Source organism: Martes martes (assembly GCF_963455335.1).
Source record: "Martes martes genome assembly, chromosome: 5".
In the NCBI taxonomy this organism is placed as follows: domain Eukaryota; kingdom Metazoa; phylum Chordata; class Mammalia; order Carnivora; family Mustelidae; genus Martes; species Martes martes.
The window spans coordinates 102,174,810-102,190,941 of record NC_137892.1 but is presented as its reverse complement, the minus strand read 5'-3'; the positions used below and the strand labels follow the sequence as shown (position 1 = coordinate 102,190,941).

Sequence of the window (16,132 nt, the reverse complement as noted above, 5' to 3'; positions counted from 1 at the left end):
ATGAAAAGAATTGGGAAAGACAGGTATTCTCAATATTCAACACCATTCTTGAGGAGTTGAAAGAAGCAAAGTATTCACTGTAGGCAGTGTACAGAGAATAAAGAAAGAAACTTTGGGAAAAACGAAAAGCTTCAGAAGAAAGGAATGATTTTCTTAGTATACTATTACATGGCTTTCCATCATCAGTCCTTGGAAGACTGCTAGTCCCCACATAAAGAGCCCTGTAACCCAGATGTTTCTCTCTCTCAAAAGCATAGCCAGCAGTCTCTCTCCTGTGCCACAGTAAATAATTTTAATGTAGTATTCATACTGTAAACACTATTTATAATATTTAGAATCAATTTATATACAAGGCATAAAAGAATTTTATTAGCCTTGACAGGGGAAAACAGAAAAGCATAGAAGATAAAGATTAGGGGATGAAAAGGGATAGGATCTCTGAGAATAGTAGGGTTGCTATAACATCTTTATCTCTATCCCAAGTGGGGAGTCAAGAGATACTATCTATAGATGTTGGAACATAAATTGAGATAGTTATTTTAGGAAGAGAAGCAGGAAAGTGGCACAGATAGATAGAGTTAAATCCTTATCTAGCACAGCAGAAACCAATAGGTAATGTCTCAAGTTAATAAATCAAGAAATAGTGATAAAAGCATCTTTTTTTTTCTTTTTCTATTTGACATTGTCCCTTTTTAAATTAACATATAATGTATTATTTGTTTCAGGGGAACAGCTCTATGAATCATGTCTTAACACAATTCACAGCACTCACCATAGCACATACCCTCCCCAATGTCCATCATCCCACCACCCCATCCCTTCCACCCCTCTCCACTCCAGCAACCCTCAATTTGTTTGCTGAGACCAAAAGTCTCTTATGGTTTATCTACCTCTCTGGTTTCATCTTGTTTCATTTTTCTCTCCCTTCCCTGTCTTGTTTCTCAAATTCCTCAAATCAGTGAGATAATATGATAATTTTCGCCCTCTGATTTACTTATTTCACTTAGCATAATACCCTCTAGTTCCATCCACGTCGTTGCAAATAGGAAGGTTTCGGGGATTTTTGTGGCTGCATAGTATTCCATTGTGTGTATGTGTATATATATGTATATGTAAATATATACATACCACCTCTTCTTTATCCATTCATCTGTTGATGGACATCTAGGTTCTTTCCACAGTCTGGCTACTGTGGACGTTGCTGCTATAAACATTCGGGTGCACGTGCCCCTTCGGATCACTACATTTGTATCTTTAGGGTAAATACCCAGTAGTGCAATTGCTGGTCGTAGGGTAGCTCTATTTTCAACTTTTTGAAGAACATCCATGCTGTTTTCCAGAGTGGCTGCACCAGCTTGCATTCCCACCAACAGTGTAGGAGGGTCTTTTTAGAGATGATTAGGTTAACTTTCAGAAGAAAGAGTTTAAAATTTCCCTCTAAGGTACTGCAGGGGGCAAGCAGTAGTGGAGAGTGAGTGGTGTTAGTGGAAGACTTCCATCATAAATCTAGCACAAGGACTTGATCTTTAAAAAATCATTTGCACCAATTAATAAAGATAAGAGAAAAAATATACACATTTAGAAGACGTGTTACCCATCCCCACCTCCTCTTTAAAAAGAAAAAAATTATTTGTGCTTACCATGTTTATTCTTCTTCCTGCTGACTAAACCATACCCTAGTCCCTGAGTATATATTCTCAGAGTATATGCCTACTCCCTAGTCTTTGAAAAGCTTCTTAAGAGTCCAGCAATGGTTTAGAGCCTTGTTCTTTGAATTTTCAAAGCCTGAGCTCCTGGACATGGGTCCCAGCACTTGTCTCCCAGTAAAGGGAAACCAACAAATGGTGTGTGTCTGCCTGGTGTGTCACAGGTCCTTACAGTGGTTTTGGTATGGTTATGGTTATCACCACGTAAATCACAGAGACACTGAGACTAAGAAGGACAAGTTGAATAAGGTGTGGATCTGAGTTTAAAAATGTCAAGCAAAAATAAATACGTAAGGTCTGTGTGCCATCAAAGCCCACATCTTACCTACATCAGTTGGGCTTTCTCAGGATCATTTCACTGTAACAGAAAACCCAATTTAGACTTGCTAGAACAATGAAGATATGCATCAGCTCACATTACTAGAAGTTTAGCAGTGTTATGGACATCTTGACTGCTCGATCAGCAGCCCAGCAGGGTCATTTAGGAACCAGTTTTTGTCTCTCTGTTCTGACAGCCACAGTTTGGGGTTTATCCTGAGACTGATAGTCAAGTTCAGTGAGAGACTGACTTCTCATGGCTATCTGTCTCTTAAAATTAGGAAGCCTATAGTCCTGAGGCTCCAGGCTCCAAGACTGCCCTATTTTCCCTTTTTTCTAATGACGTAGACTGCCTGCTCTCAGGAACTTCTTTTAGGTACAAACTTGTTGCCGCATGGCCTTCCCTTGGACTTCATATTTATGAGAGCCCAATACTCACTGTCATCAGGAAATTGAGAGGAAATACTTCTCTTTTTTCCACCCCCCACAGGGACAGAATCTGCCTGGGCGAGTCCTTTTTCTGCGTTATGTGGTACAGACCCTGGAAGATGACTTCCAGCAGATCCTGAGAAGGCAGCGACAGCACCTGCAGCAGTCCATTGCAAGCACTGTGCTGTCCTGCGACAAGCAGCCCCACAATGTCAGGTAACCAGCGTCTGAGCCCGGGGCTGACGAGAGGTTGGGAACATAGGTGGGCAGCAACTCAAGCCTTGAGAACACTGGGGGAATGAGACTAGAGTCACTTGATAGTATAACAGGGATAGCTATTAAAACTATAGATGATCTGGGGCGCCTGGGTGGCTCAGTCATTAAGCGTCTGCCTTCGGCTCAGGTCATGATCCCAGTGTCCTGGGATCAAGCCCCGCTTCGGGCTCCCTGCTCAGTGGGAAGTCTGCTTTCCTTCTCCTAGCCCCACTGCTTGTGTTCCCTCTCTCTCTCTCTCTCTCTGTCTCTCTCTGTCAAATAAATAAATAAAATCTTAAAAAAAAAACAAACAACTATAGATGATCCTTTAGGGTGCCTGGGCGGCTCAGTCATTAAGCAGCTGCCTTTGGCTCGGTCATGATCCTGGGGTCCTGGGATCGAGTCCCGCATTGGGCTCTCTGCTCGGTGGGAAGCCTGCTTCTCCCTCTCCCTCTCCCCCTACTTCTGTTCCCTCTCTCATTGTATATGTCTCTCTCTGTGAAATAAAGAAATAAATATCTTAAAAAAAAACTGTACGTGATCTTAAAAGAAAAATCTCTCTGTACCAGCTCTATGTTAGGCACCACGGCCTTCGTGGTTTTTCTCAAGACCATCAGTTGTTCTTTGGTGTATTTCAGAATTGTCCAGACAGCCTCAGGAGACCCAAGGGAAGATCTTAACTATGCAAAACTTTTCACAGCTTTCATAAACCTTGATTTATTTCCATATTCCTGAGTAACTCAAAATAACTTATTTGTCACTACTAGTTTCTGAAAAGTAATATATGATAATAGGTCATGTGGCTAACAATCCAGGACAAAATGGTAGCTAGGAAGCATGTGTTCTTTTTTGTAGAATCAGGGCAAGAGAGAGCTTCTGGAAGCTTCAGAGCAGGGAGACACCACATCCTTATATCAGTGGGAGAAAATGTGATTTCTGGGGTGGTGATCTCAGGCTGGAATTTTCCTCTGCTAACTACAACTCTTGCTTTTTTTGGAAATGGTTTTCACCAAACTAGAGTACCAGCATCCTTTCTTTTACCAGCATCATTGAAACTCTTCCATTCATGTTTATGTTCCCATATGTTCTTGCATGTTTGTTAAAAATAGTACTCTATGGGCCAATGTAGGATATTAACTATTATAACTACTTTAATAGAAAAGGAGGAACCTTCATATTGTTTTGAGCATCATCCAGCTTCCCTGCTTAGTTTGTATGGCTGTATTCATTTTTCGATATGTGGCATTTTATGTAGCTTAAATGTTAATGATTGTAGGATAGAAAACCAATAAGTAGAGAATCTACAAAAAGCACAGAATAGCATAGTTGTGTTTTAAATGGAAAAATGACAATTTAATTAATGAGAGCAACTCTAGCAACCATTCTGCTCTGTGAGCATAGGCACTGGACTGAGTGGAAGACGAGGGACAGACCTACTTGACCCAGTCATGTCAGTTGCTTTCGTTTCTACTTTGCACTATGCAGAGTGTGATCTTGGGTTTAAGGTTTAAAGATAGGCATTTGTGGCTTCATAGTCAAGCCAGATCCTCTATTTTGCTTTTTATCAACGAGAATAATATCTGTTCAGATGGAGGAAAAAGCTGTTATTTTTGATTCACTAAGAGATGGATATTAGATTGAGGTTGTGGTTACTCAGATGTATACATATATTTATCAAAACTTATCAAGTAAAAACCTGTGTGCAATTTATTATACATAAACCTCAAAGATGAGTTTTTGTTAATTGGAATATAGCTGATACATGATGTTGTATTAGATTCAGGTATACAACGTACTGATTGGACACATCTGTATGTTGTGCTATGCTCACCACAGTGTGGCCACCATGTGTCACCACACTACATTGCTGTAATATCACTGATTAACATTCCCTATGCTGTACCTTTCAGCCATGTGACTCATTCATTCCATAACTGGTAGCCCGTACACCCTAACCCCCTCCACCCGCTTTCCTCATCCTCCCACCCCTTGTGCTCTGGCAACCACCAGTTTGTTTTCTGTATTTATGAGTCTGTTTCTGGTTTTTTCTTTTGTTTTCTAGATTGCACAAATAAGTGAAATCAAATGATATCTGTATTTCTGTGACTTACTTCATCTAGCGTAATACCCTCTTGGTCCATCCGTGTTCTCACAAATGGCAAGATCTCATTCTTTCTTCTTTATCCATTCATCTATCGATGGACACTTGAGTTGCTTCCATGTCTTAGCTACTATAAATAATGCTACATAGAACATAGGGGTGCTGTTCTGAACAAAAGATTCACAGCAGCCATGTTTCCTTCTCAAAAAGGAAAGAGGAAAGAAAACTCTGTTATTATTATTATTATTATTATTATTATTATAGAAGCCTAATAGAAACAGAAAAGGAAATGGACCTATGCATAGATGAAGGTAATAATAGACAAAACATGAGAATAAGGCAAAATCACATCAAATCAGGTACTTAACAACATCCAGCCTCATCAGCTGGGGAAGCCCCATGGAGACAGCCAGGCTGAAGTCCCGAAGAAGCCTGGGCAGAGAGCATCCTCCCCTCGGGCGAGACTTCTAACTGACCATTCCCATAAGGGCCATATTTATAGGGTAAATAACAGGGTTTGAAGTTAAATATTTGTCTACATGCGGTTTGGAGCAAGCTGCATTTCCATGTTATCCTATTTCTATATTTTCAAGGAACCTGGGCTTTGTGTGTCTGCCTACCCTCCAGGATTCCATTCCAGGAAGCCAGCCCAGCATAGAGTAGGAGGGCATGTGAGACAAGAATTATAGCCCTTGGTGTCCAGAACAGAAGAGCCAGTTCTGACCCAGAGGCCAGAAAATGTATTTCAAACAACCAGGCTCCCAAGGCTATTCACACAGCATAAGTCTCACAAACAACATTCCTTAGCCTGCCTGTGTACATGCATGTCCAGATGGTCGGTTATGTGGGAGAAATCACAAAAACATCTATCCATACAGAACAGGTGTATGTATCTTTTTGAATTTGTGTTTTCATTTTCTTTAAATACCCAGTAGTGGGATTACTAGATCATAATGGTATGTCTATTTTTAAATTTTGAGGAACCTCCATTCTGTTTCCCCAGTGGTTGTACCAATTTACATTCCCAGCAGTGCATGAGGATTCCTTTTTCTGCACAACCTCGCTTGCATTTGCTATTTCTTGTCTCAAAGATAGTAGTTTTTAAAAAGAGGGAGAGATAGCAAGTCAGTCCCTGTAGTACCTTTTCATATGGGGCTTTCTTTTCTTTTTTAACTGTGCATACAAAAAGTAAACTAGTTCTATAAGATTTAAGAAATACACTAGTTCCCAAGTCCCTTCACCTGCATTTTCCTTTCCCACAAGGGTAATCACTTTACTCATTTAAGTGATTTTTTGGATATTTACCTCTGTATGACTAAATAATGTGCTTGTGTTGCTAATTCTTGATTTTTCATTATTAACTATTATTTGTTGACTTTCTACGTGAAGGATAAGAAGTTAGCTCATTTCCCTCCCTACCTCCTCCCTGACACACACATTTCCCAGCCCCCATACTATTAATTGATTTATATCATAATTTTCTTCAGATCAATATTCAATGTTTCTATTACTGGACTATGCGTGCTAGTCAGAGTTGAGCCAAGTACTAAACTATGATTACTTTTCCTTTCATTTATACCTTTGTGTTTCCTTAGAGTTAATAATTGCCTTATTTTGGGGCACCTGGGTGGCTCAGTGGCTTAAAGCATCTGCCTTCGGCTCAGGTCATGATCCCAGAGTCCTGGGATGGAGCCCCACATCGGGCTCTTGCTCAGCAGGGAGCCTGCTTCCCTTCCTCTCTCTCTGCCTGCCTCTCTGCCTACTTGTGATCTCTGTCTGTCAAATAAATAAATAAAATCTTAAAAAATATATTTTAAAAAATTGCTTTATTTTTAGTTCTCCTGTATTCTTTGTGCATATTGGAAGTCAACCCCAAATTCTCTGTTTGTTCTAAATCTCCCCTAAAGATGTTCATTTGCTCTGGTTAGTCTTCTTCTTAAAGACCTCCTTCAGTCTGGATTAGTTGTCCTCTTTGCCAGTTTTTATCATAAATGTAAGAATTTCCTTTACTTCTTTCCAAAGTTGCATCTTTTGTGTGTGTTTGTCCTATATCTTCTCTTTCTTGGTTTACCCCTCATTTTGATGGATCAGTCTCCAGTAGCTTCTTTTTTTTTTTTTAAGATTTTATTTATTTATTTGACAGAGTTCATAAGTAGGCAGAGAGGCAGGCAGAGAGAGAAAGGGGGAAGCATGCTCCCTGCTGAGCAGAGAGCCCAATGCGGGGCTCGATCCCAGGACCCTGAGATCATGACCTGAGCTGAAGACAGAGGCTTAACCCCCTGAGCCACCCAGGCGCCCAGTCTCCAGTAGCTTCTTAGAAATGGATGTGGGAAGTAAAATTTTTGAGATCTTATATGTCTGAAAATATTTATCTTCTCATATGTTGATTGATAACCGTATAGATATTTAGGATGGAAATAGCTTTTCTACAAAACAGTGAAGGAAATCTTTGATTTTCTTCTAGCTTCCACAACTGCTGTTAAGAAGTAGTAAGTTACTTTGATCACTGATTTTTTGTATATGCCCTAATTTTTAACTCTGAGAATTTTTAGAATCTTTTTGCCCAGTATGCTTGTTGTAGGTCTGTAATTCATCCATTGTTCTGGGCATTCAGTCTAGAAACATCCTTTATTCCTGAAAATAGAGTTTTTATTTCCATTATTGTGTTTTTAATTTCCAAGGGCTTTTTTTTACTTTGTCTCTAAATGTTCCTTTTTAAAATTAATTAATAGTATTCTGTTCTTTCTTCTTTCGTGGATCCATATGTTCTCATATCTTCAATGATACTAATGATGGCTTTTGTTTTTGTTTATTCTCTGCATAGTCTTATTTTCTCCCAAGTTGCTTTTTTAGGGGGAGAGGAGAGTTGGCGTTGGTTATTTTGGTCTTTGTCTCTCATAGTAGAACATTTCCATACATGTCTGGTAAATCTTGGTAGTCTATCCAAGTTTAAGGGTGACAGACTCAACCACTGATGAAAGCTCCAAGTACATGGGAAGACTTGTCATTTCTGTACTTCCCGGTAGGTGGAACTGACTGCCCGTTTCTTAGAAAATACCTTCGGTGTCTAGGTCTTTCCTCTTGGGCTGAATGGGTTTTTCAGAGAAGACTTCCAGTCTCCTACCGAAAGGGTAAAGACTGGGATGCCAGGTTTTTGGAAGACAAGTGTGGAGAAATAGCAAGGGTCTCTGTGTTCAGCATGTGTGTGTTCACTTCGTGCTGCTCTTTTGCTTTGGTGCCCTTGCCTCCCAGCTGTGCCTGGTGTCCTAGTCCAAAGACCCTCTGTTTTATTGCTCCACAGTGTTAACCTGTAGTGTAGAGTCTAGAATGTTCTTAAAAAACGTACAAACCACCCATGCTTATTTTCCCTTACATCCTTTCATTCTCCTTCAAAGAAGCTTTGCACTGCCATTTGCACAGCTTATTGAAGATTCTTTTTTCTTTTTTTTCTTTTTTCTTTTTTGGTAAATAGGACTAAATAGAATTGCTCTTCTCTATTGCTGGTTTAGGATTCAGCTTTCTCAATTCTGCTAAGTCAGTTAAAATCCATCCCTTTGCTAAAGTCATAGACTTAGATTAAGAATCATCCTTAGGGACACCTGGGTGGCTCAGTCAGTTAAACGTCTGCCTTTGGCTCAGGTCATGATCCCAGGATCCTGGGATCGAGCCCCACGTGAAGCCCCACATCAGGCTCCCTGCTAAGCGGGGAGTCTGCTTCTCCCTCTCCCTCTTCCCCTGCTTGTATTCCTTCTCTTGCTGTCTCTCACTGGGTGTTGTGTAAGACTGATGAATCACAGACCTGTACCCCTGAAACAAATAATACATTATATGTTAATTTAAAAAAAATTTTTTTTAAATCATCCTTAAAGGGGAAACTGGGTAGCAGGGTCGGTTAAGCATCTGATTCTTGATTTTCAGCTAGGTCATGATTTCAGGGTTGTGAGATTGAGCCCCACATCGGGATCTGTGCTGGGCGTGGAGCCCACTTAAGATTCTTTCTCTCCCTCTCCTTCTGCCCCCATCCCATTTTTCTCCCTCTCTTAAAAAAAAAAAAATCATGGGGTGTCTGCGTGGCTCAGTGGGTTAAAGCCTCTGCCTTCGGCTCAGGTCATGATTCCAGGGTCCTGGGATCGAGCCCCACATCTGGCTCTCTGCTGATTAGGGAGCCTACTTCCTCCTCTCTCTCTCTGCCTGCCTCTCTGCCTACTTGTGATCTCTATCTGTCAAATAAATAAAAAAAAAGATCATCCTTAAAACATGACATACTTGCCTTATCTGGTTAATTGGTCACTCCTGGTTTTGTAATCAGCATCTCTTAAGCCACCCCCCAAATTAGAGGCTGGGACCTTGACAATTACCTGCATCTAACCACACATCCATCCCCCATCACCTACTTTTGCACCTTCCTGCATCCAAAGTGATCAGCATTTTGTATGCTCATCATTTCCTTTCCATTTTTGTGTAGTTTTGTTATATTTAAATGCCTATAAAGTATATGTTTATATTTTAGTTCCTACTCTATATTACAGGATATCATGCTATACATAATCTGTTGGGACTTTTATTTTTCACTTTATATTATAGAGTACTAAGGTTTGTCCATACTGTTACTTATCACTGTAGCGTACTCATTTTCAGTACTATGTAATATTCTATTGTGATTATACTTCATTTCCCTTCCATCTTCTAAAATTTCACTGTTATTGTCTCTCTTCCTTTTCTCCTCTTCCTTGTGGATTTTTAAAAGAATTATTGACTATAGCATCAGTGGGATTTTAGGAAGGAACAAAATTAGAAGTGTGTATTAAATCCACCATTTTTACCTGGGTTACCTAAATGATCTTCAAAAGTAATTTTGACTATATGAGATGTTTTTACCTTACTAACTTTTAGAGCCTTCACCCTGCATAAAGTATGACTCCATTGCACATACTGTAAACTTCAGTTATTAGCATTAGTAGATGACACCTAATCATAGAAAGCCAGCAAGGATCTCTGTGGTCTTCCAGTCTAACTTTCTGTCTGCTCAATGCATGTTCCTAAAGAGGAAGCCACAGATAGTACTCTTTGACCCCAGAGGTACCTTTCAGTAATAACTCAGAAAAATTTTGATATTTCTTTAGCTTTTGTAACCTTACTACAACTAAATGTGGGGTTTCCATTAGACTGTTTAAATATTGAAAATCACCTCAGAACCCTCTTTGTTGCCTTTGGGGAAATCTAGGGGCCTCAGAGCCCAGGTTAAGGCTGTGGTTTTGAGCATCATACAATAAGACAGAAGTTTAAGGGGTGCCTGGGTGGCTCAGTCGTTAAGTGTCTGCCCTTGGCTCAGGTCATGATCCCAGAGTTCTGGGATCAAGCCCCACATCGGGCTCCCTGCTTGGCGGGGACCCTGCTTCTCCCTCTCCCTCTATCCCCTCTTGTGTTCCCTCTCTCTCTCTGTCTCTGTCAAATAAATAAATAGTTTTTTTTTTTTTAAAGGACAGAAGTTTAAACTTTTTTTTGTATCTTTTTTCCGTTGCAGGGATGTCATCAAGTGGCTGGTCAAAGTAGTAACTGAAGATGGATTAACTCAGCCCCCAAATGGGAATCAAACCTCTTCAGGAACAGGAGTCTTGAAGGCTAGCAGTAGCCATCCTGCTCCCCAGCCCAACCTGACAAAGAACACCAATCAGCTGTAAGGGGCAGGCACCAGTTGTCTTTCCCAGGGCTGTTGGGATTTATTGCTTTAGAGAACAGCAGCAGGTGCTCGCTTCGGCAGCACATATACTAGAGAACAGCAGCATTCCTTAAAGAAGTTTCCACAAAATTAACAAGCTCTTGTAACATAGGCTGATTCTTACTAAAGACTATCTTAGTTTGGCTACAGGCTCAATTCTAATGCCAAAGTTAAACAAGCAGATGCTTTCCTTCTCAGATGAATAGGACTTAACTAAATGAACGTAAGTTTACAAAGTTAAAGTGAAACCAAAAAAAGGGGGGGAGGATTCCATTTCCTGATTCCAAGAGACAGTACCAGTTCACAGCTGCTCATCACTTCAGCTGACCACTGATGGAAAAGAAGGAGTCATGGATAGTGGGTGTTCCAGCAGCCTCTAGTCCTCGAGGACCTTCGTGTGTCTCTCCTCCAGTCCTGGGAGAAGAATAGCAGTTTAACCTGCAGATTCTAACAGATTATAATAGCAATGACTCAGACAAGGGAAGGTCCCATCACTTTAGACCACACTGAAAAGAGATTCCTAGCATTTCTTTTGGGGGTTGAGAGTGGTTTTGGCATTTTTTGAGAGATGCCAGGATTGTAGGATCCAGACCTGTCCTTGCACAAGTAACCTACTATGCCATGTCAGTCATATTGTTAAAAGCCAGTCACACTAGGCACATCAAATACAGCATTTGTGCCTAAATGCCCAACACTATTTTATAATCTAGTTGCACCAAACTGATTTTCATATAAGGTCAATGGGTTTTAATTAATTTAAGAGATAATCTCATATGTAAAAGGAGAATGTTTAGAACAATAAAGCATCTGCTTGACAGAGTGGGGGAGGCCCTAAAGTTGGGTTATCCTAGAACCCCAGTATACAGACCCAAAAGAGAGACAGACACTGTTCCTTCAATGGGAGAAAAATCTTTATTATAATTAAATTATTTTATTTTAATCTAAATTAATATTTTTATTTATTGTAAGTAAATATTACTAGAAATAAAAATAAGGTCCTCTAAAAGTCAATTTATCATGATGTTAACAACAGTAGGCACTATCATTTACTATTAATGAGTGTGTATCTGCCAATATCTCACATAGCACTCACAACTTTATGGAATACGTGGTATTATTCTCCCTTTTTTAGAGAGGAGAAAACTTGGGCTCAGAGCAGTTTAGTAATTTGTCAAAAGTTGACCAGCTTGTCATTGCAGAGCCAGAATCTGATGCCAAAGCCCCTGGGCCACCTATTGTATTACTGCAGATTTTCTGAAAACAGAGCCCTTTCTTCTGTCACAGATAATAATGCATGTTTAAAAAGGCTGGCTTTAGGCCAGGCCCACCTTTCTGAGGGGTAGCCTAGATTCTTTCTGCCACATCAGCCTGGCTTTCTCCCATATTTAGGTCTGATGAGAGAGAGGGTCACAGTCCACTAATTGAAGCTCTGAGACTGAACTTAGTAAAAGATAATTGTAATGGAACCAGTGACAGGAAAACCATATGGTAAATATGTATTTTCTTCTGTATCAAAGAAATTTGAATAACTAATAGTCATTCTGGACCTGTTTTTTCATCTGGAAAATGGAAAAGTTATAGACTAGATGTTCCTTAAAGTTCTCTAGGTCCTTAAGATCAGATGTTTCTGTTTTTGAATTTAAAAGTAGCTTGCTTTTCCAGCTCAACCACAGGTTCTGAGAGGTTCAGATTGTATGATCTGGCAAGAGGGATTCAGGTAGGTGAAACTGCTAAATAAAAGCACGCTGATGGCTTGAGTAGTTCTTTGTGACCTACTGTGTGCTTCACAAGATCATTTAGTACACGGGTGGGGACCTCCCAGCTGGCCGGGTGGCTCCTGCCAGATTCTCCCACTCACTTGTGTTCTGTGTTCTGGACACAGGATTGTATGTCAGCTGCAGAGGATGCTGTCCATAGCTGTAGAGGTGGACAGGACCCCCACGTGCAGCTCCAATAAAATTGCCGAGATGATGTTTGGATTTGTGCTGGACATTCCTGAAAGGAGTCAGAGGTGAGTCTTAGTTTTGTTTCTGTTTTACGTTCTGGGAACAGAAATTCTTTCTTTCTTTCTTTCTTTTTTTAAGATTTACTTACTTATTTTAGAGAGAGAGTGAGCAGGGTAGTGGGTAGGGGCAGAGGGAGAGGGAGTTTCAGACTCTGTCCTAAGCGCAGAGCCCCTGGAGGCTTGATCCCACGATCCTGAGATCACAACCTAAGTTGAAACCAAGAGTCAGATGCCCAACCGACTGCACCACTCAGGTGCCCCTGGGAACAGAATTTCAAAAGAAAATGCCAAACAGTAGTTAAATTGGGGGAAAAAAAGAGGTGGAGAGATAGTTTCTGTCTCTTTAAGCTTTTAAAAAAAAGAGGTTCTCAACAAATTATTCGCAACCAAGGCATAATTTCTTGAAACAGGCTGGATACCATAACTGGAGCCTATAGTTTCTTACTTTATTCATTTGGCTAAAAACTTTATTATCCCACAAGTTTCATCTATCCCCTGATCCACAACTACAGAGCCTGAAATAAATGTTCATTAAAGTCTTGATGGGTGAATGAAATAGGCATATCCCATATTAGGGGAAGAAGTGGTGAGCCAAGAATGAAAGCAGATGGAGCTTAAGAAGAAGGAACCCAGTTTCTCTACCAGTGAATTAGTAAAGTATTGCCTTAGGAGATAAAGAAACAGAGTTCTAACCAATGATTCCTCCTTTTAACCAGTAATTTTAGAATCTAAAGGGGAAAATAAATGAATATGAATTCATGAATAGTTGCTAGCACAGGAAATAACTATGAGAAAGCCACTGTACGATAGTGACCCTCAGGGAAGTTATCGCCGTCACCTCTGTTAGACTTCTCACGCCCATCCCCTAAACTCCCAGTTGGCAGCCAAGACTATTATATAGTTCAGGTTCCTCTAGTAGAAGAAAATGTCAAATTATATAGTACTGTAATAGAGATTTAATGAAAATACCCCCACTAAGATTAAGAAAAACATTTATTGGGTCTCTGCTATGTGGCTGTCATTGTCACATTAACTCTCATATTTTCATGAAACTATGATGTTATTCCTATTGAACAAATGAGAAAAATACTCAAAATTGTGATACAGTTAATCCAAGTTTGCATAGCTAATTAGGTTCATAATCCAAATTTAAAGTCAGGACTTTTTAATCCCAAATTCAGTATTCAAAGGAAGAAATATGCTATAGCGGTCAGACCAAAAGAAGTGTACATAAATGTCATGCTTGCTCTGTCACTTTGTCATGAATATTTCATTTGGGTCCAAATCCCATACCGTTCATTCAAGCCCAGATTCTTATGAAAGATGGGAAATCTAAGGAATGGGTAACTATAAACACATTTAGAATTAACATTAACAAAAATAATTTAAATAAAGCCTGGCCCTATTTTAAAACTCAGAGAGGGCAAATTGGCAAGTACCCAAATTATATTAGAATATACTTTATAGGGGCACCTGGGTGGCTCAGTGGGTTAAGGCCTCTGCCTTCAGCTCAAGTCATGATCCCAGAGTCTGGGATCAAGCCCCACATCGGGCTCTCTTCTCCATGGAGAGCCTGCTTTCTCCTCTCTCTCTGCCTGTCTCTCTGCCTACTTGTGATCTCTGTCTGTCAAACAAATAAATAAAATCTTTAAAAAAAAAAATAAAAAAAAAAAAAGAATATACTTTATATACCCTTTGCCTTGGTTTATTTAAAATTTTTTTAAGTTTAGGTAAATGTACATACGATTAAATCATATAACTAGTTTATATAAGTATTCCATGGATTTTGACAGATGCATAACCCATGTGACCTATCATTTTCTAGTGGCTTATTGATAGTACATGGAAACCCTGAAGCCTTGCCAAATTCATTTATTATATCTACTAGGAATTTTTTTGTGGTTTTCTTGGGATTTTCTACATACACAATCATATTGTCTGCAAATAAAAATAGTTTAACATCTTCCTTTCCAATCTATATGCCTTTTGTTTTTTTTTCCTGCCTTATTATATGGACAAGTAATCCAATAGAATGTTGAAGAAGTGATAAGAGCAGACATCCTTGCCTTATTCCTGCTCTTAGGGGGGAAACATTCAGTCTTTGACCAGTAAGTATAATGTTAGCTGTTGACGTTTCATAGGGGTCCTCTGTTGGGTTGAGGAAGCTTCCTTCTGTTTCTAGTTTACTGAGTGGAGTGTTTTTATGAAGAATACGTATTGAAATTTGTGTAATACAATATTTTCTGCACCTATTGAAATAATCATAATTTTTCTCCTTTATTCCATTGATGTGATTAATTACACTGATTAATTTCCTAAATTTTCCATTCTTGGAATAAAGAAATTATACTTCATTGTGATATATTACCCTTTTTGTGTATTGACAGATTCCATTTACTAATATTTTGTTAAGAACTTTTACATCTGTGTTTATAGAGATACTGATCTATTATGTCCTTTTCTTATAATGCTCAACTTCATCCATCTTTAAAGAAATATAAATTAAAACTACAGTGAGATGCCATTTCTCACCTATCCAAATAGTAAGAATTTTGAAGAACAGTAAATACATTCCATCAGAGAGGTTTTAAGAAAGCAGATACACATTGCTGATAGGAATGCAAAATGGTACAAACCTATCAGGAAAATTAAATGTACATTTACCTCTTGACCCAGCAATCTCATTTCTAGGAATTTGCCCTGAAGACACACTTCTAACAGTATGAGAATACAATATGTAGGATATTCACTACAGCATTATTTGTAATTGTAAAATATTAGAAACTACCCAAATGCCCATCCATAGGGTAGTAGTTGAATATCTATAGTACATCTGCACAATGGAGTATTACACAGCTGTAAAAAAAAAATTTTTTTTTAGATAGGAGCAAAATTTCTGAGCTGATTTCCAAAACATATTGTTAAGTCAAAAAAGCAAAATACGAAAGAATATGTATAGTCAATACAAGTATCTTTTTGTATGAAAGGAGAATTTAAACATGTACATAATTATGATCAGATGTGAAAAAGAAACAAAGTTTAGATAAATGGCAGACTAATCAAATTGCCTACATACAAGGGGTACATGGGAATGGGCTGGAAAGGAGAAAAGGTACTGGGTCGAAGTGGTGATGGTGCTAATGATGGCATAATACTTCCAAGTGTACTTCTTTATATAATTATAACTTTTAGAATTTGGGAACCATGTAAGTATTTATAGTCTCAAAAAAGGAAAATAAATCAACAAGGGAGTTGAAAGATCTATCAAGGGAGGACCTAACATTTACTACAGATACAAATTAACCTGTATTTTAATAAATAACATAACTGGAGTAAGGAAAGGGGTATGAGGGAGAACAAGCTCAAGTAACCTTTTTTTCAGTTTTTATTTTTAAATAATTACGGATTCACAGGAAGCTGCAAAAACTAATACAGGGAAATCCTATGTACCTTCACCCTGTTTTCTCCCAGTGATTCCATCATACATTACTATGGTACAGTATCACCAACAGGAAATTAACATTGGTAGAATCCATAGAACATATACCAATTTCACCCATTTTATATGCACTCATCTGTGTGCAGTGTGATCGCAAGTG

General features: G+C 39.0%; 1 protein-coding gene across 3 annotated transcripts in view; it reads left to right on the top strand.

Annotated features, from left to right (window-relative positions):
* Positions 1-16,132, top strand: part of SIMC1 (SUMO interacting motifs containing 1) — a 69,857-nt gene that overhangs the window by 40,372 nt on the left and 13,353 nt on the right. The window contains exons 5-8 of one of the 3 annotated variants that reach the window (XM_080803614.1): positions 2,515-2,669; positions 10,334-10,486; positions 12,411-12,539; positions 14,554-14,641. In XM_080803614.1, the coding sequence (XP_080659740.1) occupies positions 2,515-2,669; positions 10,334-10,486; positions 12,411-12,539; positions 14,554-14,572 (456 nt within the window). In that variant the 3' untranslated portion in view covers positions 14,573-14,641. Of the gene's footprint in view, positions 1-2,514; positions 2,670-10,333; positions 10,487-11,917; positions 12,161-12,410; positions 12,540-14,553; positions 14,642-16,132 lie in introns of those variants that run through there. The other 2 variants (XM_080803613.1, XM_080803615.1) reach the window with 2 other exon arrangements.